The 22,443-nt window shown below is 43.6% G+C and overlaps 1 protein-coding gene across 4 annotated transcripts in view; it reads right to left on the bottom strand.

The window, feature by feature from the left end:
* PWWP3A (PWWP domain containing 3A, DNA repair factor) overlaps positions 1–22,032 on the bottom strand; it is a 44,961-nt gene extending 22,929 nt beyond the window's left edge. Inside the window, exons 1-5 of one of the 4 annotated variants that reach the window (XM_044269245.1) lie at positions 21,959–22,032; positions 16,549–17,179; positions 9,948–10,073; positions 4,862–4,932; positions 4,700–4,785 (exon numbers count right to left, since the gene is read on the bottom strand). In XM_044269245.1, coding sequence (XP_044125180.1) covers positions 4,700–4,785; positions 4,862–4,932; positions 9,948–10,073; positions 16,549–17,077 — 812 coding nt within the window. In that variant the 5' untranslated portion in view covers positions 17,078–17,179; positions 21,959–22,032. Of the gene's footprint in view, positions 1–4,699; positions 4,786–4,861; positions 4,933–9,947; positions 10,074–16,548; positions 17,180–21,934 lie in introns of all 4 variants that reach the window. The other 3 variants (XM_044269259.1, XM_044269251.1, XM_044269267.1) reach the window with 3 other exon arrangements.
* Positions 22,033–22,443: the final 411 nt, after the last annotated feature.

The raw sequence follows: 22,443 nt of genomic DNA on the forward strand, positions 1-22,443 counted from the left end.
AATGTCTTGATTAGGATCTCATTTTATTCAGGATGAGGTGACGGTTTGATTGCTACTATTTTGAGGGGCATACGCCTTTTTGATTCCTTGGTTTTGCACTTTATGTGATGTTAGGTGACAAAAAATGTTTTTTTGGGCACGGTTTTTATTTATCTTTTTTACGGTGTTCACCTGGTGGGTTAGGTGATTTTTTTTGCGGATGCGGTGACACCTAATATGTCAACTTTTTTATTTATTTCACTTTAACACAATAATAGCAGTATTGAAGAAAAAAATAAAAAATATTTTAGTGTCTCCAGTGTCTGAGCTTGAAAAAGACTTTGCTGTCGAAATGTTGCTATTTTTTTCGGTGTTAATAAACACAAAATTGGATTCAAGACTGGGAGTGCTGCGGTTTTTAATCAATTTTTTTGGCTCCAGAGTCATAATTTTTTTATTTTTTGACCGATTTTCTTAGGGTATTATTTTAGTACTATTTTGGGGGGCATACGCCTTTTTGATCGCTTGGTGTTGCAATTTTTGTGATGTAAGGCGACAAAAAATAGCTTTTTTTGGCACAGTTTTTATTTTATTTTTACGGTGTTCACCTGAGGAGTTAGGTCATGTGATATTTTTATAGAGCTGGTTGTTACGGATGCGGCGATACCTAATATATTTTGTATTTATTTCACTTTAACACAATAATAGCATTTTTGAAACAAATTTTTTTTTTTATGTCTCCATGTTCTGAGAGCTATACATGTGCTATTTTTTTTCTTCTATTTAAATTTTCTTTTTTATTATTTAATTGGGGAATTTTTTTTTTATGTGAAATCTTTTTTTTCTTTTTTTTTTTTTTTAAACACTGTGTTTTATTTTTTGTTATTTTACACTTTGCGTTCCCCATAAGGTCATACAAGACCTCTGTGAGACATTTACCTCCACTTTTTTTTTTCCACCATTGATTTCTCCTGTAACTGGGGCTAACATAGTAGCCCCACTTACAGGGGAAATACAGCCCCCAGAGAGGCTGTACAGCAGAATACAGCGCTGTATAGCCTCAGGGCAGGGCTGATCGAGGTCTGTAGAAGAACCGACAGCTCCTGCACTCTCCCGACCCTGCTGGTCACATGACCACCGGGCTGGGACAGGAAGCTTCCTGATATGTATACACAGCGCTCGTTGAGTGCGATGTATACAGCGATCTAGAAGGCAGGGACACCTGGGAACTGTCCCTGCCTTCTCCCTGGGTTGCCCTGCTGTCACTGACAGTAGCCCCCCCTCCCACTCGGCAGCTGCATGATTAGCGTGCAGCTGTCATCTCTGAATGGACATTCCAGAACGTCCAATCAGAGATAAACGTCCACCCATAGGATGTTTATATCCTATGGGCGGATGTGAAGTGGTTAATCATTTTATTCCACTAACAAAGAAAGGGTTAACATCCAGGAGTAGAAACTTTCAACAACAAAGAAAAACAATTTTAGAAACTACACCCCTCAAGGTATTCAAAACTGGTTTTACAAACTTTGTTAACCCTTTAGGTGTTCCACAAAAATTAAAGTAAAATGGAGATGAAATTTCAGAATTTCACTTTTTGGGCAGATTTACCATTTTAATCAACTTTTTTCCCCACTAACAAAGCAAAGGTTAAGAGCCAAACAAAACTCAATATTTATTGCTCCGATTCTGTGGTTTACAGAAACACCCCATATGTGGTCATAAACTGCTGTATGGCGTTCCCATATGGCGTTCCTTTCCCTCTGCGCCCTGCAGAGGAAGGCAGATTTCACTGGGATAATTTTAAGCTGCCATGTCACATTTGAAGACCCCCTGATGCACCCCTAGAGTAGAAACTCCAAAAAAAGACCCCATTTTGGAAACTACGGGATAAGGTGGCAGTTTTGTTGGAACTATTTAAGGGTACATATTACACTTTTTGTGAGGCAAGGTAACAAAAAACTGCTGTTTTGGCACAGTTTTTATTTTTTGTTATTTACAATGTACATCTGACAGGTTAGATCACGTGGTATTTTTATAGAGCAGGTTGTTACGGATGCGACAATAACAAATATGACAACTTTTTTGGGTTGTTTGTTTCAGATTTACATAATAAAGCATTTTTTTTTAAATGATTTTTTTGTGTCTCCACATTACGAGAGCCATAGTTTTTTTTTTTTTTTGTTTTTTTATGCGATTGTCTTAGGCTACATTCACACGTCAGTATTTTCCTATATCCCGATTTTCGGTCCGTTTTTTGCGGATCCGTTGTTCCTGAAAATGTTTCCGTATGTCATCCGTTTTTTGCGGATCCGCAAAAAACGGAACCATGTATAAATTTCAATAATCAAATAAAGTTGTTTGGATTTCTTTGAAAAAAAAAAAAATAAAAAAAAAAATTGTTATGTGTTTCCAGGAACGGATTCCGCATAAAACGGATGACATACGGAATGACATCCGAATGTCTTCCGTTTTTTGCGGATCCATTGACTTTGTATTGTACCAGGATCCGAATTTTGCGGAAAAGAATAGGACATGTTTTATATTTAAACGGACATGCGGAATGGAACAACGGAAACGGACAGCACACATTGTGCTGTCCGATTTTTTCCAGGACCCATTGAAAATGAATGGGTCCAGATCTGGTCCTGATCTGTTCCGCAAAAAACGGAACAGATCAGGAAAGAAAAAACGGACGTGTGAATGGACCCTTAGTTAGGGTCTCATTTTTTGTGGGATGAGATGACTGTTTGATTGGTATGATTTTGGGTTGCGTATGGCTTGCTACTATTACACTTTGTGTTCACCTGAGGGGTTAGTTCATGTGAGATTTTTTTTTATAGCAGGTCGTTACGGAAGTAGCAATACCTAATATGTATACTTTCTTTTATTTATTTAAGTTTTACACAATCATGTTTTAGTGTCGCCCATAGTCTGAGAGCCATAGTTTATTTTTATTTTTTTGGGAGACTGTCTTGGGTAGGAGCTCATTGTTTGCAGGATGAGGTAATGGTTAGTTTGGCACTATTTTTTTTATTTTATTATTTACTTAAAACTTTAAAAAAATTTATTATATAAAAACACTTTTTTTTTCACTTTTTATATTTGTCCCACTGTGGGACTTCACCTTTTCAGGGTTTTATCCCCGTTTCAAATCCGTACAATACATTCTATATTGTACTGAATTGAACTGTCAGCGTCTTACACAGTAAGACGCTGACAGTAGCCTAGGAGACCCAGCCCTCAGGCTCTTCTTGGTTTCTATAGCTGGCAGGCCACGATGCATGTGTAAGGCATCGGGGCTGCCATGGCAACCATTGGGTCCCCACCACCGCAGCGCCGGGACCCGATGGCTATGGAGAGGAAGCGCAAACCTCCCATATGCCACGGGCAGCGCTGACTGCGGCATATGAGGGGTTAATCCACCTGCATCGGCGTTATCAACTATGCTGGTGCATGCAGCAGGGATCTGGCTGTCAGTAACAGACGGATCCGTGCTGATGATTGCCGGACCGCACGTGGGGGAAGAGAAGGACCGCAGAACGAGAATGCTCGTCCTGGGGCGCAAAGTACCGGCCATTTAGGACGAGCATTCTCGTCCTGGGTCCTTAAGGTGTTAAATTTGTATGCTTACAGGGGCAAGAGCTTCATCCTCATATTACTGAGGAGAAAATAGTTTGCTTTCCTTCACTCTGCCTAGAGCTAAATGAAAAAATTCAGACTGCCCGTAGTCACCACTAGGGGGTATCTGGCTGTGGACAGGATTGCAGCTGTTTAAATCTATATACAGTTTGCTTCCATTAATGGAGGAAGAAAAGGAAGTTATCATTCAAAAGGAAGTTATCATTCATTAAGGGTCCATTCACACGTCCGTTTTTTCTTTCCTGATCTGTTCCGTTTTTTCAGGAACAGATCAGGACCAGATCTGGACCCATTCATTTTCAATGGGTCCTGGAAAAAATCGGACAGCACAATGTGTGCTGTCCGTTTCCGTTGTTCCGTTCCGCATGTCCGTTTAAATATAAAACATGTCCTATTCTTGTCCTGAAAAATCGGATCCTGGTACAATACAAAGTCAATGGATCCGCAAAAAACGGATGACATTCGGATGTCATTCCGTATGTCATCCGTTTTTTGCGGATTCCGTTCCTGGAAACACATAACAAATTTTTTATTTTTATTTTTTTTATTTTTTTTTTTTCAATTTTTTTTTCAAAGAAATCCAAACAACTTTATTTGATTATTGAAATGTATACATGTTTCCGTTTTTTGCGGATCCGCAAAAAACGGATGACATACGGAAACATTTTCAGGAACAACGGATCCGCAAAAAACGGACCGTTTTTCAGGATGAAAAAAAACAGGACGTGTGAATGGACCCTAACTTAAAACATACAATTTGTCAAAAATAAGTAAACTGAAAGTTAGAGCAGAGGCAAGCGCCGAGCGGAGATATTTGTGGATCTAAAAGGAAAATGATGTTCATAACTTGAGGTACATTACTTTTCTATACTTTTATTTCGCCAGTGTAATGCAGCATACGGACTGTAATATATCTGTAATTTCAATAGGTGGCAATTGGGGTTGCCTACATTTAAGATTGAAGGAAAAAGCAAGTTTTGGTTTGTAACAAGAATATTGCATTTTTTACCATTCAAGATCACATATCCTCTAACCTATTTTCTATCATGCAGAAATTAAAAGAAAATCAGCATCTCACCTCCTGTTTTTCTTTGAAGGATCAGAAATGGACTCCTCTAAAAATATTATCGTTGCCCTCTTGTTCCTTGAGTCCACTAATGTGACCTGTTACAGAAACATTGTTTGGTGGCTCCGAGAAGCATACAATCACATAAAGGAAGACTCATATTTCTGCTCTTACCAATGATGGCCAGTAGGGATAATGCTGAAATTTACACCAGACAAAGGACCCTGGTTTAACTGGAGATGGTTCTAAGGAGAAAGTAAAAATACGAGACAAAGGAAATGTGTAAAATGAACATGGGTATGTGCTTCAAAGGGAACTTGTCTTCAGAAAATGCAGTGCAATCTGCAGGCAGCATGTTATAGAGCAGGAGGAGCTGAGCAGATTTACATAGTGCAGGGGTGGCCAACCTTACAGACACAAAGAGCCCCCCCCCCCCCCCCAAAAAAAGTATGACTGCCAGGAGCCACAAGCTCTCCGTTTACACAAATATGCATGCACACGACAGTATTACTGCAATTGAGTTATCAAACATTTAAAAGTGCATTTAAACCACCTTTCCTACCTGTAATGTAGACAGCTTTAGTGAGACTTCTGCAATCTTTGTTGTTCACAATGTGTTTCAAATCTGGCTTGTATTCAGTCGTTGCTACTCGAGGCAATTCTTTAAGGCTACTTTCACACTAGCGTTAACATTTTCTGATATTGAGATCCGTCATAGGGGCTCAATACCGGAAAAAAGCGATTCAGTTTTGCCCCCATTTATTATCAATGGGGACAAAACTGAACTGAACAGAACGGAATGCTCCAAAATACAGTCCATTCTGTTCAGTGGGACATGCTGCGGTTTTCTTTCCATCCTGGGATGTGGACAAGACGGATCCAATGCAAGTCAATGGTGACGGATCCGTTTTCTCTGGCACAATCACATTGACTTTCAATGGTGTTCATGATGGATCCGTCCTTGCTATGTTAAAAATAATACAACCGGATAGCCACTTTTAGCTTCTATGATCCCTTCTACATTGTGATATTCAGTATCTAAATATTGTTACAATGCTTGCCTACTATGTACCTTAGTATATTTGTTCATGCTGCTATGACCCGTGGGCTGGTTGCCCTTGTTGTACACTTTTCTATTTAATAAAAAAAACTAAATAAAGATTTGATAAAAAGATAAAACAACCGGATCCGTTGTATTATCAGTAACGGAAGCGTTTTTGCTGAACCCTGCCAGATCCAGTAATAACGCTAGTGTGAAAGTAGCCTAACGTGTGTCCGTGAGAATCATCAGTAAGTAATCATCTCAATTTGAGTTGTTGCTTTATCTGTCACCAGCGGGGGTTCAAACTAATTCTGTGAGATGGTACTTTGGGGGTCACGTACTATTAATGTGAGGCACATGGGGTCCAGTCCAAAAGTAAATGACCCCATCATGTTTAAAACATGACAGTGGCAAGATTGGGGTTGATGAGTCATATTAACCCCAATCTTACTGGCTGCCTCATACATGTTTTTTGCCTGCCTGTGTGGGGGTGGGGTACCTGCTATGCTGGCTGCTCAGTGCACTAATGCACACTGACTCCGGGCTGAGGACAGGACACTCAGGAGGAGGAGGAGGAGGTGGTTGCTGCTGCTGCTGCTGTTCCCCGAGCTCACTCAGAGGGCGCAGCAGTTTATTCCCCCCCCTCCCACTCCCCCGGCCCTCCTTCTGCTTTAATTAGCCGCCCATTCATTGGTGGCAGTGGTGCCGGCAGCTTCAGAGCCTGCTCTTTTCATTGGGAACAGCGGCGGCCACGTCATTGGAGGGAGAGACTCCCTCCCTCCTTCTCCACTGCCTGGCCGGAGAGAACATAGTGCGCGCCAAGCGTGGCACGCGCCATGTTCTCTATAAGAGGAGATACTAGGCTGCGCAGCCTAAATAGTAAGAGCGGGTTGGCCACCCCTGATATAGAGCTTTATGGGAAAAGATTCAGTATAATTTGTATTTCATTCATTTATACTCCTGCTTATTCTGGGCTTTGAAGTCAAGGAGGCGGTTCTATCAGTGACTGACCGCTATCTCTGTATATACAGTCATAATAGGAAGGCCTCAATCACCGTCAGGGCCACCTCCTTAACTTTAAAGCCTAGAAAGAGCAGAGATTTAAAGGGGTTGTCCGCTTTTTTTTTTTTATATTGATGACCTATCCACCGGATAGGTAATCAATATTAGATCGTTAGGGGGCTGATTCCAGGCACCCCACTGATCAGCTGTTTGAAGAGACTGCAGTGCTCAAGAGTGCTGCTTTCTCTTTAACTACTTGCAACGCAAAATATTTTTTCTACTCCTGGATATGAATAATACTGTATGGAAATATAAATGATGTTAAGCTTTCTTTGATTATTAAAAAGAATTGCATATACTTTAACTGGAGTGCCGTGGATATTCCTACTCTCAGATGCCTCTCCCCTGCCCCGCCGCAGCATCCATCTGTATCGCCGTCCTAAGTACGGCGATACAGATGAATGTAATTGGAAGCGCTCATCCCCCCTGCCGCCGGTAAGAAGGGGTCCCCTCCTGCACTGGGCCCCTGTGCAGCCGAACCGGCTGCAAAGGCGGTATGTCCACCCCTGTTGTCAGTCACTGATAGTTATACACAGGGAGTTGCTATTAGTGATTGATAGCGTTCTCTGTGTAAGTGTGTATACATACATAGCTGTCAGTCACTGAAAGTTGTACACGGAGGCCTTGTTATCAGTGATAACATTCTCTGTCAGTGTGTATACATACATAGCTGTCATTTACTGAGGGAGGTGATATCAGTGATTGATAGCATTCTCTGTGTAACTGTGTATACATAGATAGCTGTCAGTCACTGATAGTTGTACACGGAGGCCTTGTTATCAGTGATAACATTCTCTGTCAGTGTGTATACATGCATAGCTGTCAGTCACTGGGGGAGGTGTTATCAGTGATTGATAGCATTCTCTGTGTAAGTGTGTATACATAGATAGCTGTCAGTCACTGATAGTTGTACACAGGGGAGGTGATATCAGTGATTGATAGCATTCTCTGTGTAACTGTGTATACATAGATAGCTGTCAGTCACTGATAGTTGTACATGGAGGCCTCGTTATCAGTGATAACATTCTCTGTCAGTGTGTATACATAGATAGCTGTTAGTCACTGATAGTTGTACACAGGGGGGGCGTTATCAGTGATCGATAGCATTCTCTGTGTATGTGTGTATACATAGATAGCTGTCAGTCACTGATAGTTGTACACAGGGGAGGTGATATCAGTGATAACATTCTCTGTCAGTGTGTATACATACATAGCTGTCAGTCACTGATGGAAGACTTATTGAATATTTTCCTATAACACTATATATCAATCTGCTCTGCTCCTCCTGCTCTGTAATATGATGCCCGCAGATTGAACTGCATTTCCTTTAATCTATTCATTCTTGAAATCAATGAAGTACAAGACACCAGACTTCACCAATTACCTCATTCATTCTCGTCTCTGTGACATATTACAAGATTATCTGCACTGGATTTTCCCCCTTAAGGCTACATTCACACGTCAGTATTTTCCTATATCCCGATTTTCGGTCCGTTTTTTGCGGATCCGTTGTTCCTGAAAATGTTTCCGTATGTCATCCGTTTTTTGCGGATCCGCAAAAAACTGAACCATGTATAAATTTCAATAATCAAATAAAGTTGTTTGGATTTCTTTGAAAAAAAATAAAAAAAAATTGTTATGTGTTTCCAGGAACGGATTCCGCAAAAAACGGATGACATACGGAATGACATCCGAATGTCTTCTGTTTTTTGCGGATCCATTGACTTTGTATTGTACCAGGATCCGAATTTTGCGGAAAAGAAAAGGACATGTTTTATATTTAAACGGACATGCGGAACGGAACAACGGAAACGGACAGCACACATTGTGCTGTCCGATTTTTTTTCCAGGACCCATTGAAAATGAATGGGTCCAGATCTGGTCCTGATCTGTTCCGCAAAAAACGGAACAGATCAGGAAAGAAAAAACGGACGTGTGAATGGACCCTAAAGGGAATCCTTCATCTATATTTATGGTGTCGTAACTAAGGGCAGCCTGAATTAGTGACACATCTTTTCAGCTAAACTCTAAGTCATTTTCTTTAGCTGTTTTGCTAAAATCTTGTCTTCTTTTTTTTCCATCAGTCACTAGTTTTATTCGGTCCTAAAGACTCCAGTGCATGCTGGAGGAAACAACTGTCAATCAGAGGCAGGGGTTGATGCTGGCGCTCATGAATATCAGGACTCATCAGCATGCGCTGGAGCGGTTACGATATAGTAGTCAGGACAACATAAAACTGGTGACAGATTCCCATTAAAAAGGACCTGACAACTCGGCTAATAAATACTCGTACTCCCCAAGAAATAACAAATCTGGAGCACCTTATCTTGTACCATTCTTCTGTTATTCTTCTTGGAAACGCTTGAATACACTGACATATGCGAATGACCTTTCCCCTTGTTAAGGTGTGCTGATTGGACAGTGTATAACTTTTTAGGTACATGCCCCTTTGACAAAGAACAAGGTAAGGACTTAATTTCATGGGGTGGCATTTGTGGCAAAGATTGCTGTGAAAGCAGAGTGTTTTAATGACAACATGTGACTAGAGCCTTAAAGGGAACCTGTCACCTGGATTTTGTGTATAGAGCTGAGGACATGGGTTGCTAGATGGCCGCTAGCACAGCCACAATACCCAGTCCCCATAGCTCTGTGTGCTTTTATTGTGTAAAAAAACCTATTTGATACATATGCAAATTAACCTGAGATGAGTCCTGTCCCTGACTCTTCTCACATACAGGACTCCTCCCAGGTTAATTTGCATATGTATCAAATAGGTTTAGCAGCCCACGTCCTCAGCTCTATACACAAAATCCCGGTGACAGGTTCCCTTTAGAACACAGTTCTCATTTTCTTCATACAATTCCCAGGAGGAATGAAAGAGGGAAAAACAAGGTTATTTTTCTGAATGAGGTGGCCGTGCACGCGCTTCTCTCCCCATTCATTTCTGTAGGAGCAGCCACAGGTCCAAGATGTGGGACCTGCACCTAATGGACATTTATGGCATATCCTGTGGATATTTCATACATGTCCCAGAGAGGAATACCTCTAACTATATATTAGTAGAGCTTAATGGGTAAAGAGATAGTCTTAATACAGTCCTTCTAAAACAGCCGGAGAAGAGGAAGTTGTCAACTGAACTACAACCAAACGACTTACCTTTCTTCAGCACAACTATCGGCAGTTGTATTTCTTCCTCTGTGTCATCATTTGATGGGGACACTGCATGATGAGTCTTAAATTCAGGAGAGCTAATTTCCATAGAAAGCTCAGATGATAATAGTCCTGGAAGCAATGTTATATAATCAAATGAGGGAAAGGGATAAAACTGTAGGGAGGATAAAACCTTCTGGAGTGTCTGTTTAACTGATTACTTTGCTTGTCTGAACAATTTCACTAAAAAGGACTGGTCTCCTTTCCTGACATGTTTTTTCATTATTACCGTATTTTTGGCCTATAAGACGCACCCCCCAATTATGGAAACTCTCATTAGTATCGGAGGACCGAGAAGTGTTGAATGCAGCGCTCTCTGTGTGAGCTCTGTACTCACCGCTTCCTGGTCTTCTCCTGCAGGGCTCTGCATAGCGTGAGGTCACAAACTGCGCAGACATCCTCATGCTGTGCGGAGCCCTGCAGGAGAAGAGACCGGGAAAATGTGAGTGGGTTGCGACGACGGGTTACACAGCTCAGTGCAGCAGGAAGAGCAGGAAGAATATCTCAGGATCGGTGGCATTCGGAGCAGGAGAGGAAAGTCGTTTTTTTTTTTTTTTTGTCTGCCCTGAGCTCTGATTAACATAAGGGTTTAATCTGAAGTCTGAATGGGGGGGGGTCTTATTTACATTGGGGCTCTAATCTGAGGTCTGATTGGGGTCATTTATATTGCGGGTCTGATCAAATGGGGGTCTTAATTATTTTGGGCTCTAATCTTAGGTCTGATTGGGGGTCACTGACATTGGGGGTCTGACTTGAGGTCTGAATAGGGGTCTGATCTGAGGTCTTATGAACATTGGGTGTCTGAGCTGAAGTCTGAATGGAGTCTTATTAAGATTGGGGGTGTGATCCAAGATCTGGATGGGGTCTTATTAACATTGGGGGTCTGATCTGAAGTCTGATAACAATGGGGTTTGATTAGGGCTGTAAGCTGAGTTCTGATTAACATTGGGGGTCTGATATCCACATTTAATAATTTCGAAGCATCTATTCTTATTACTGTATGATGTACCATTTCTTTATTATTCCTTCCTGAAAGGGGTTCTGCAGTTCTTTTAAACTGACGATCTATCCTCTGGATAGATCATCAGCATCTGATTGGCGGGGGTCCAACACCCGGGACCCCTGCTGATCAGCTGTTTTAAAAAACAGCGGCGCTGGCAGTAGCGCCGCGGTCTTCTCTCGGTTTCCCTCAGACCCAGTGACCTCACGACTAGTATCACTGGCCTCGGCTCGGCTAAGCTCGGTTTACTTGAATGGAGCTTAGCCGCGCCCAGGCCAGTGATACTAGTTGTGACATCACTGGGCCTGCGGTAAACAGCGAGAAGGCCGCGGCGCTACTGCCAGCGCAGCTGCCTTCTCAAACAGCTGATCGGCAGGGGACCCGTGTGTTGGACCCCCACCGATCAGATGCTGATGACCTATCCAGAGGATAGATCATCAGTTTAAAAGAACTGCAGAACCCCTTGAAGTTAATAATGAATTACTAGCAGTAATTCATCATTAATTACTGAAGGTCTAGATGGGTGTTACCAGTTGGGGTTGTGACCCTGCACAGTCTGACACTATTCAGTCAGCGCTGCTGGTGTCAGACTGTGCAGAGATAAACCCCAACTGGTAACACCCATCCGGACCTTCACTGCAAACTGCTACTAATTCATTCATAATAGCAGGAATAATAAATGAATGGAACATCATAGAGCAATAAGAATAGATGCTCTCGGATGCTTATTACAAGCAAGTAGTAATTAAAACCAAGATAAAATTACTGAAGAGGTTACAGGCCCTCTTTAAAGGGATTGTCTGGTTTAGGAAACCCACTTTCAAAGTAATAGTGAGGTTTCTATTTAGGATCTTAAGGGTACAGCCACATCATTTTACAGCTGTGGAATTCAACCCATGTAGTGCAAAAAGTAAAGAACCTAAGCTATCAGTCAAAGTATCTCTTTGCATTGCAGGTAGTCCACTGGTTTGAATGGGAACTATATAATGCCTAATTTGACCTGCAGAGGTACTGGTGTTGGTGAAGCCAAATACTTGCTACTGGTTTCCGCTACTTACAAGTTTCCCCTGAGGAAGCTTAAGGCGAAACGTACGTCTGGGTTGGAGCTAGACTGGTCAGTATTTATATATATTTTATATGTTCCCATTCTGGACCTATGCTTTGTTTATTATAGTATATTGATCTATACTGTTTTATACTGTCTTTCTGATTTGCACTTTCCTTTGGCGGTATATACAGTACAGACCAAAAGTTTGGACACACCTTCTCATTCAAAGAGTTTTCTTTATTTTCATGACTATGAAAATTGTAGATTCACACTGAAGGCATCAGAACTATGAATTAACACATGTGGAATTATATACATAACAAAAAAGTGTGAAACAACTGAAAATGTCATATTCTAGGTTCTTCAAAGTAGCCAGCTTTTGCTTTGATTACTGCTTTGCACACTCTTGGCATTCTCTTGATGAGCTTCAAGAGGTAGTCACCTGAAATGGTTTTCACTTCACAGGTGTGCCCTGTCAGGTTTAATAAGTGGGATTTCTTGCCTTATAAATGGGGTTGGGACCATCATTTGCGTTGTGGAGAAGTCAGGTGGATACACAGCTGATAGTCCTACTGAATAGACTGTTAGAATTTGTATTATGGCAAGAAAAAGCAGCTAAGTAAAGAAAAACGAGTGGCCATCATTACTTTAAGAAATGAAGGTCAGTCAGTCCAAAAAATTGGGAAAACTTTGAAAGTGTCCCCAAGCGCAGTCACAAAAACCATCAAGCGCTACAAAGAAACTGGCTCACATGCGGACCGCCCCAGGAAAGGAAGACCAAGAGTCACCTCTGCTGCGGAGGATAAGTTCATCCGAGTCACCAGCCTCAGAAATTGCAGGTTAACAGCAGCTCAGATTAGAGACCAGGTCAATGCCACACAGAGTTCTAGCAGCAGACACATCTCTAGAACAACTGTTAAGAGGAGACTGTGTGAATCAGGCTTTCATGGTAGAATATCTGCTAAGAAACCACTGCTAAGGACAGGCAACAAGCAGAAGAGATTTGTTTGGGCTAAAGAACACAAGGAATGGACATTAGACCAGTGGAAATCTGTGCTTTGTTCTGAGGAGTCCAAATTTGAGATCTTTGGTTCCAACCACAAGGTGAACGGATGGACTCTACATGCCGGGTTCCCACCGTGAAGCATGGAGGAGGAGGTGTGATGGTGTGGGGGTGCTTTGCTGGTGACACTGTTGGGGATTTATTCAAAATTGAAGGCATACTGAACCAGCATGGCTACCACAGCATCTTGCAGCGGCATGCTATTCCATCCGGTTTGCGTTTAGTTGGACCATCATTTATTTTTCAACAGGACAATGACCCCAAACACACCTCCAGGCTGTGTAAGGGCTATTTGACCATGAAGGAGAGTGATGGGGTGCTGCGCCAGATGACCTGGCCTTCACAGTCACCGGACCTGAACCCAATCGAGATGGTTTGGGGTGAGCTGGACCGCAGAGTTAAGGCAAAAGGGCCAACAAGTGCTAAGCATCTCTGGGAACTCCTTCAAGACTGTTGGAAGACCATTTCAGGTGACTACCTCTTAAAGCTCATCAAGAGAATGCCAAGAGTGTGCAAAGCAGTAATCAAAGCAAAGGGTGGCTACTTTGAAGAACCTAGAATATGACATATTTTCAGTTGTTTCACACTTTTTTGTTATGTATATAATTCCACATGTGTTAATTCATAGTTTTGATGCCTTCAGTGTGAATCTACAATTTTCATAGTCATGAAAATAAAGAAAACTATGAGAAGGTGTGTCCAAACTTTTGGTCTGTAATATATATATATATATATACACACACACACACACACACACACACACACATACACGAAGCGAGGTGCTATATTGCCATGCACCAATCTCCAAGCTAGTGGGGTCTAAGGATTGTTGCCACAGCTTTAGTGTTCTCCGTTTTTTTCTGTATATGTATGCCATCACCAATTATGTGGTTTTATGATTTATGTAATATGTAATAAAGTTATTTCTAAGTATAGATACTGTGTTGTATTGTATTATCATATTTAGGGCTGCAACGATTAATCGATGTAATCGATTATATTCGATAACTGGATTCGTTGTCGACGAATCCAGTTATCGAATAATCGCCGATTCGTTGCTATTCGGGCGGGCGGGCGGTCGCTGCATCTTTATTTTACCTTTTTACAATGACGCTCCCGCTCCTGTAACAGCCAGGCAGAGCGGACGGCGGCGTAACGTCACTCACTCACGTGACACGCCTGCTCCGCCTCCTTCATTCATGAAGTGGGCGGAGCAGGCGCGTCACGTGATTGAGTGACGTTACGCCGCCGTCCGCTCTGCCTGGCTGTTACAGGAGCGGGAGCGTCATTGTAAAAAGGTAAAATAAAGATGCAAGCATCGGGGCCGGGGCTGTTAGGGGGAGGGGGGATCTGTCTATGGCACTGCTATGGGAAGGGGGGTCTGTGTATAGCACTGCTATGGGGAGGGGGGAGGCTCTGTCTATGGCACTGCTATGGGGAGGGGGGTCTGTGTATGGCACTGCTATGGGAAGGGGGGCCTGTGCACTGTTATGAGGAAAGGGATCTGTGCACTGTTATGCCCATAACAGTGCACATATCCCCCTCTCCATAACTATGCCGTCCACAGATCCCCCTCTCCATAACTACGCCGTCCACAGATCCCCCTCTCCATAACTACGCCGTCCACAGATCCCCCTCTCCATAACTACGCCGTCCACAGATCCCCCATAATAGTGTCGTCCACAGATCCCCCATAATAGTGTCGTCCACAGATCCCCCATAATAGTGTCGTCCACAGATCCCCCATAATAGTGTCGTCCACAGATCCCCCATAATAGTGTCGTCCACAGATCCCCCATAATAGTGTCGTCCACAGATCCCCCATAATAGTGTCGTCCACAGATCCCCCATAATAGTGTCGTCCACAGATCCCCCATAATAGTGTCGCCCACAGATCCCCATAATAGTGTCGCCCACAGATCCCCCATAATAGTGTCGTCCACAGATCCCCCATAATAGTGTCGTCCACAGATCCCCCATAATAGTGTCGTCCACAGATCCCCCATAATAGTGTCGTCCACAATTTGTTTTAATATGACCTTTGAACATAATTTTTCAAGTAAGATCATATAAACCTCTCTGTTTTGTAATTTTGTCGTTTTTCCCGATTAATCGATTAATCGTAGAAATTAATCGGCAACTAATCGATTATTCAAATAATCGTTAGCTGCAGCCCTAATCATATTGGGGTGCTAGATTTGCCTTACAACACATTGATTGATAATCTGTGGAGTTGTTTGTAACTAGGAGTTACAGCTAAAGAAGCAGAGCATCCTGTGACTAGCTTATGATTAAAGGCTATGTACATCTTTGGGGAAATTTTTGAGCTAAAAATACGTTTTTAAATTGGTTTATATAAAAAAATATGGTGTCCTTTTTTCTGTACAGTCTGCCCGATCCCCTGAGGACGCCATGTATATGGCGAAACATGTCGGGGGGCAGCGCTTAAGATTTTAGACTACAGTGGACTCAGATTGAGTGTGCAAGCTACCGAGTAGCGAGCAGGTAGCATAGCAAGTGACCACTCCGCCGTTAGAATCTAAATTGAACGAATAAATGAAAGTAGACAGGTGGCAGGCATTCAGCGCAGCATATGCATAGCTACCAATAAGAGTAACAACGTTATACAGTGTCAAAAGGCATTAACACTGTATAGCCTGCAGGCAGTATAGCAAGTAACTGATACAATACACTAGCAGATACAAAGTATATGATTAAGTAGATAGTGAAAATAGATAGTCAGTTAAAGTAACAGCTATTACTGCCAAAACGGCTGTTATAAGAGAAAATACGCCAAGTCAAGCACACCAAGAGCCCACTGTAGAGAGTTTTAAAATTAATTTAAGTAGGTTAGATATAAGTTTTCACCAATTATTAAATGTAGAAATAATAAAAGTAAATTTTTACAAAAGAAATATCACAAAACAAAAAATGCACATGTCAAGAGTAGGCAATCAATAGTCTCTGACTAAATGTAAAATACAAAAATAAGTGCCTCTACATGTGCAGGGTACACACAAGTGTAATATAGACATGCTGTAGATGCGCCCTTTGGATTTTCTCTCTTTTCCGTCAGACTAAGAGCAGATGGACTCCTTATCTCTGCTCTCTGACATTATTAACACTCATTATAGCTCAGTTCTAATCTTACTGATAAGAATGTGGCTTAAATAAGTGTTTGACCTCTCGGTATTTTAGGGATAAGGTTTATTTTAAGACCAAAAGTGAAAGTGAAAGTACCAGTCACTCAGCTACAAAAACTGACAGAACAGCTCAATATTTTTAATTTTTAAAGCCAAAAATGACTAACATGCATAAAAAAATTCCCTCTGAAGGTGTACAAAGCCTTTAAAGGAATTGTCTAATTACGACAACCCTTTTAATATTTCCTTTCATCATGAAATTATTAAAATAAGACTAATTGCTTATGCCAAACCTTTTTCCTCTTCGAAGTCTGGCATGGGGTGCTTCAAAGATCTGTGGCCATTGCCATTCTCGCAGTCAGTATCAGAAGATTCCTCCTGCGCATCTGTACTTGTCTTTTGATTTCTCTTGCTGGGAAGACGTAGTCTGCATTGTGCAGAAGGCTGCTTAGTCTCTTCCTGCCCTCTTTTTTCCAGAGACTTTGTCGAAGAATCTAAATCCTTTATCTTGTTGATATAGTTCCTTATTTTGCTGACTGAAATAACACTTTTGGTAGATTTTTGATCATCTGAAAGAGGTACGTCACCATAAACGGTTTCTTCTCCACCTAGAGGTTCATCTTGCCTTTTGTCCATGCTATCTTTGGTATGAATTTCCACAGCATCTTTAAGAATGTCTGCATTTGTATCTTTTGTTTTGTTATTATTTCCCTCACATTTTCCTTTCTCCTTTCCTCTAGTCTTATTTTGCCTAGGAGATGTTCTAGAAGATTTATGTTCTGTTTGGTCATTGGTTTTCTCTATCTTTTCGCAAGCTTGCATGCTGGGTCCACCTTAGTTCTGAGATGCTGAGAAGATAGGTGGTTTGATCATATCCAGAGCACGATAGTTTAGTTCTTCAGTGGTGAGGATATTTTTTTAGTTCTATTAATAAAAACAGAAAGCATAAATTTACTACACAAGATGTCGTGCCACAACAGTGCAACAAATATAGTGTATTACTGTAGTGCAGCGGCGACATAAAGCACACAGTGTCATAGCAACCAATGACGCCGTGCGCTCCTGCTCTGAACAGGAATCCAGCCCGGCATACCACGGACTGCTCTCAGCCGCGGAACACGGCCGTGTGCATTTGGCCTAAAAATGACATTGAGGATGCCAAAAGAATTAAAAGGGTTTTCCGAGACTTAAATACTTATCGGTGAGGGTCCAACACCCAGGACCCCTGCCGATTAGCTGTTTGAGAAGACAGTCCTTTGAGTGCTGCAGCCTTCTCCCTGCTCACCAAGCATAGCACCGTACATTGTATGGCGGCTGTGCATGGTATCTCGCTCAGCCTCATTCACTTTTATGGGGCCGAGCTGTGCCTAGGCCACGTGACAGATGAAAGTCACTAGGCCTAGGTTAAGCTGGGAGAAGGCCGTGGTGCTACTGCGAGCGCCGCTGCATTCTCAAAGAGCTGATCAGCGGGGGTCCCAGGTGTCAGACCCCCACCAATTAGACACTAAAGAGCTATCAAGAGGATAGGTCATCAGTATTTAAGGCTGGGTTCACACCTGAGCGTTTTACAGCGCGTTCCTACGCGCTGTAAAACGCTCAACGAGGAGAAACCAATGCTTCCCTATCGGCATGGTTCTCATCTGGGCATTTTACAGTGCATATAATCGCGCTGTAAAACGCCCGACACCCCAAGAAGTACATGAGCTTCTTTGGGGCGTCTTGTCGCACGTTCCTGTACATAGACTTTCGGGAACGCGCGACAATGGGCGTTCGCTTGTCTCTGTATGCGCGATTGCACACCCAGCGTCAGTCTCAGAAAACTTTTAATAGAGAAACTGGCTCCCTGTCCACACATAAGACGCTGTGTCAGCTGGAGAGTCAGAGGGTCGATCACATGACACAGCTGAGGACTAGAAGGGAGGTTATAACTTCCAAAAACAATAAGTTCCAGCAGACCCTCCAGCACTACACTGCACAAGTACTGTTATCAGTTGCCATTTCGTTCAGCGGCCATTAGATTTAACTGCTCCATAAGGTCCCGGCAGAAGCGGTTTTTCAGCCCTGGTCATTAAAGGGTTAACCAATAAGTGCTTTCCCAGCTAGTAAGGCCTTATACACACGACCGTACCGCGTCTTACTGTCCGCATCTTTTGCAGCCCCATTGAAGTGAATGAGTCCGCATCCAACCAACAAACAATGCGGATTGGATGCGGACCAAGACAGCGATCGTGTGCATGAGCCCTTAGGGGAAATGCTTACTGCAGGGCACCTACAGTACATCTGGGGGTGCAGGAAGTGGTAAGAACCAGTGGGCGCAGTCCTCTGCAGTGAAGGAAAGCACTCATTTGTGAATAGGAGGCAGGAAAGAAATGTCACCATTTAAAGGGGTTATTTTTTTTGCACGAAATTCGGGACAATTACTGGGAACAAGTCTTCATAGGAAGCTTATCCCTGATAACTGGTCTGTATAAGGGGTCTTTCACACGAGTGGGTAATCCGCTGCGTGAATGACATCCAGGCCCCTTTCCGGACTGCAGAAGCACGGAGCAGTAACATGACTGATAATGCTCCGTGCCTCTCTGTGACCTTTTTACTACAAAATCACAGTGAGATAAAGTTGTCACCGTGATTTCGTAGTAAAGAGGTCACAGAGAGGCACGGAGCATTATCAGTCATGTTACTGCTCCGTGTCTCTGCTGTCCGGAACGAGGCTTGGCTGTCACTCACGCTGCGGATTACCCGCACGGCAGCCGCTCATGTGAAACAGCCCTAAATTGTGCCACTGATCAGCAATAAACAAGGAATCACTCGTTTGTTGGCCGATTTGCATATTTTATCAGGGTCAGCACATCTCACCGTGTAATCTGGGATGTGCTACCGATAATCAATAGAAGTGAATGAGGGAGGAATGACTGTGGTAGTGATCATTCCTCCCCAGTCACTTCACATTGATGTAAACAAGAGCTGATTAGTTATTTATTTATTTTGCGTCCCCTTATAATGTGACAATGTGGCCCCTAGAGTCCTAGACCAAAAAAAGGTTGTGCACCCCTGGCTTAGACCCTGTATGGCGGCATATGGACTCATATACTGCTTCTGTTTGGCACCACATTCTGCCCTATGAGCCATGTTTCTGAGGAGAATCCCTCCATACAACAGCCTGGGATGAATGGTGTCATGGAAGAAACTAAGGCCTCATGCACACGGCCGTGTTCCGCGGCCGAGAGCGGACCGTGGAAACCCGGCCGGATTCCTTCTGACAGCATGAGCGCACGGCGTCATTGGTTGCTATGACGCCGTGCGCTTCATGAAGCCGCTGCTGTACAGTATTACAACCAATGAGAAAAAATGGAGGCATGCTCAAACCCTGTCACAACGAGCACGGACCAGACCAGGAACCACAGCGTTACTTAAGTAAAAAGAGAAAAGGGTCCAGCTCGATTAAAATGTTACCTTTATTTTTCAGTGCAGATAAAAGCCAGTTACACTCCAGTACTGGAGTGTAACTGGCTTTTATCTGCACTGAAAAATAAAGGTAACATTTTAATCGAGCTGGACCCTTTTCTCTTTTTACCATAGCAACCAATGACGCCGTGCGGTCATGCTGTCAGGAGGAATCCCGGCCGGGTTTCCACGGTCCGCTCTCGGCTGCGTGCATGAGGACTAAGCCTACTTTCACACTGGCGTTTTGAATTCCGTTTGTGAGATCTGTTCAGGGATCTCACAAACGGTTCAAAACGGATCAGTTTAGCCCCAATGCATTCTGAATGGATAATTATCCGTTTGGAATGCATTAGTTTGGCTGCGTTCAGCCTCCATTCCGCTCTGGATGCGGACACCAAAACGCTGCTTGCAGAGCCAAACGGATCGGTCCTGACTTACAATATAAGTCAATGGGGGCGGATCCGTTTTCACTGACACAATATGGTGCAATTGATAACGGATCCGTCCCCCATTGACTTCCAATGTAAGTCAGGACGGTTACTTTTTTTTTTAAAGAATAATGCAAATGCATCCGTTCTGAACGGATACCAGCGTTTGCACCGAACGCAGGTGTGAAAGTAGCCTAAGGCTCTATTCACACGTCCCCAAATTGTGGATTCGCAAAACACGGACACTGGTAGACGGCACATGCCAGGCACTTTAATAGAAATGCCTTTTCTTGTCCGTGTTCTATTTTTTTGCAGAACGGAAGTGCGGATGCAGACAGCACACTGTGTGCTGTTCGCATCTTTTCCGGCCCCATTAAAAATGAATGGGTCCGCACCCGTTCCGCAAAATTGTGGAACGGATGCGGACGAGTGAATGTACCCCAAATGTCAGTCCTACCTAAAATGTATGCAGGTTGTCCTAAAGGAAGACCCCCTGCACATACTGTACGAGCCCTTCATTGGAGGTATACAAGGACTTCCCGAAATATACAGCTAATGGAAGGCTGCGACATTTGCCACGGTTACGGTGGGATACACTGTCGGTAGACTACAGCAGTGTAATTTTGCTGACACTGAAGGTATGTGAGCTTGAAGGAAGCCAAATGTATGCCAATTCATCCTGCAGAGTAAGCACGGCTATCTGTAATGGCGCTCTGCTCTGACTAAGGCCTCATGCAGCTCTGCAAAAAAACGGATGCAGTCTGTGTGCCGTGCATTTTTGTGCAGACCCATTTGTGGTCTGCACATTGGGGACATATTCTATCTTTCTGCAGAACATACAGATGATCCATGTCCTTTCCGCAAAAAAGATAGATCGTGCCCCATACTTGGACCACAGACCCATTGAAGTCATCGGTCCTTAAAAAATCTGTATTTTACAGATCCGCAATTTGTGGACTGCAAAATACATAGTCATGTGCATGAGGCCTAATGGGGAGGGGACCCCACTTCATAAGCCCCCCCCCCCCCATGTGCCCTACTAGGACAAGCACTTTATTTTCATATTGGAGGTACCCCCACCAGTCACTACAATGGGGGTCCTGTTCCTCTACACAGTTTGAATGGAGCGGTGTGGGGGAACAAAGGTCAAAACCCCCATTCTAGTGGCAGGTCTAGCGGTGGGACCCCCAATGTATATCTGTGGGGGTCTGGCACCCCTCTAACATATCCATGTGGGAGGTTTAGGGGTTGTCCCACTGCAGACACTGATGGCATTTCGCTGGGATATACCAGGGGTCCGACCCTCGCTGACTGCTAGAACTGTGCCACCTCATCTACTGCTAGGCTTTCTTTGGGGGGCCACATGGTCAGCCATTATGTACGGCCAGCAGAGATTTTCTGGGGCCCCTGTGGATTTGTTCCAGTGATGAACAGGGGTGACAGCAGACACACCCTCACCAGCCAGACACTGATAGCTTATCACAGTGCCCAGATGCCAGCAATGCCAAGTCAACATTCCCTCCAAATATACCAGCTAGAGGGCCTGTGGCGATTGTGCGTGGCCCCAGGTGACATACAGTACTGATGACACAGCTGATCCAACGATCACACGAAGAGATGAACCGCAATCAGGAACTTTTACGGAATGCATGCAACCTCCAGCCACGTTCAGACGGTGGAGTCATCGCATGGCATAAAGGGGAAGACAGGGGGGGAAAAGAAGCGCTGCCAGGGCGATCGCTAACTACATGATCGCGGGCGCACGACAGTTTACAGGAGATTATGCACACAAAACAATACCGCATACCCATACACACGCAGCGTACCCTACCGGCGGCTGTCAGCTTGCTCAGCGTCCGCGGTTACCAACCCGAGCCCGCCCTACTGATGACAGCCTGCAAAGCCCCGCCCCTTACCGCAGTTCCTCCTTGCTCTCTCCACGAACCAGGGAGTGTGAAGAAAAGTGGGCGGGGCCTTCTCTCTCCGCTTATTTAAAGCGACCAATGACAGGCTTCCTCTTGCTCCGTAAAAAAGGGGCGTTTCCGAGGGCTTGTGGTTCCCGCCAGAACGCTACTAGTTTCACTTTCTGCGGCGCGGCTCGGGTGGGCTGGCGTTAGTGGAGCGATATACATGGCTGCTTATACGTATTGACCCAGTGGTTGTATTTCAGGAGGATTGCCTACTTGTATGACGTGTTTTTTTTTAAAAAGTATTCTCAATACACTTTTAGGACTTGAAATGTACTACTTGTCGCTTTGTGTAAAAGCCATCGCCTTTCGTGCAGTGTATGGCGAATGGGGTCCATGGAGTGTGGTG

Source organism: Bufo gargarizans, chromosome 1, assembly GCF_014858855.1.
Source record: "Bufo gargarizans isolate SCDJY-AF-19 chromosome 1, ASM1485885v1, whole genome shotgun sequence".
Taxonomy (NCBI): Eukaryota; Metazoa; Chordata; class Amphibia; order Anura; family Bufonidae; genus Bufo; species Bufo gargarizans.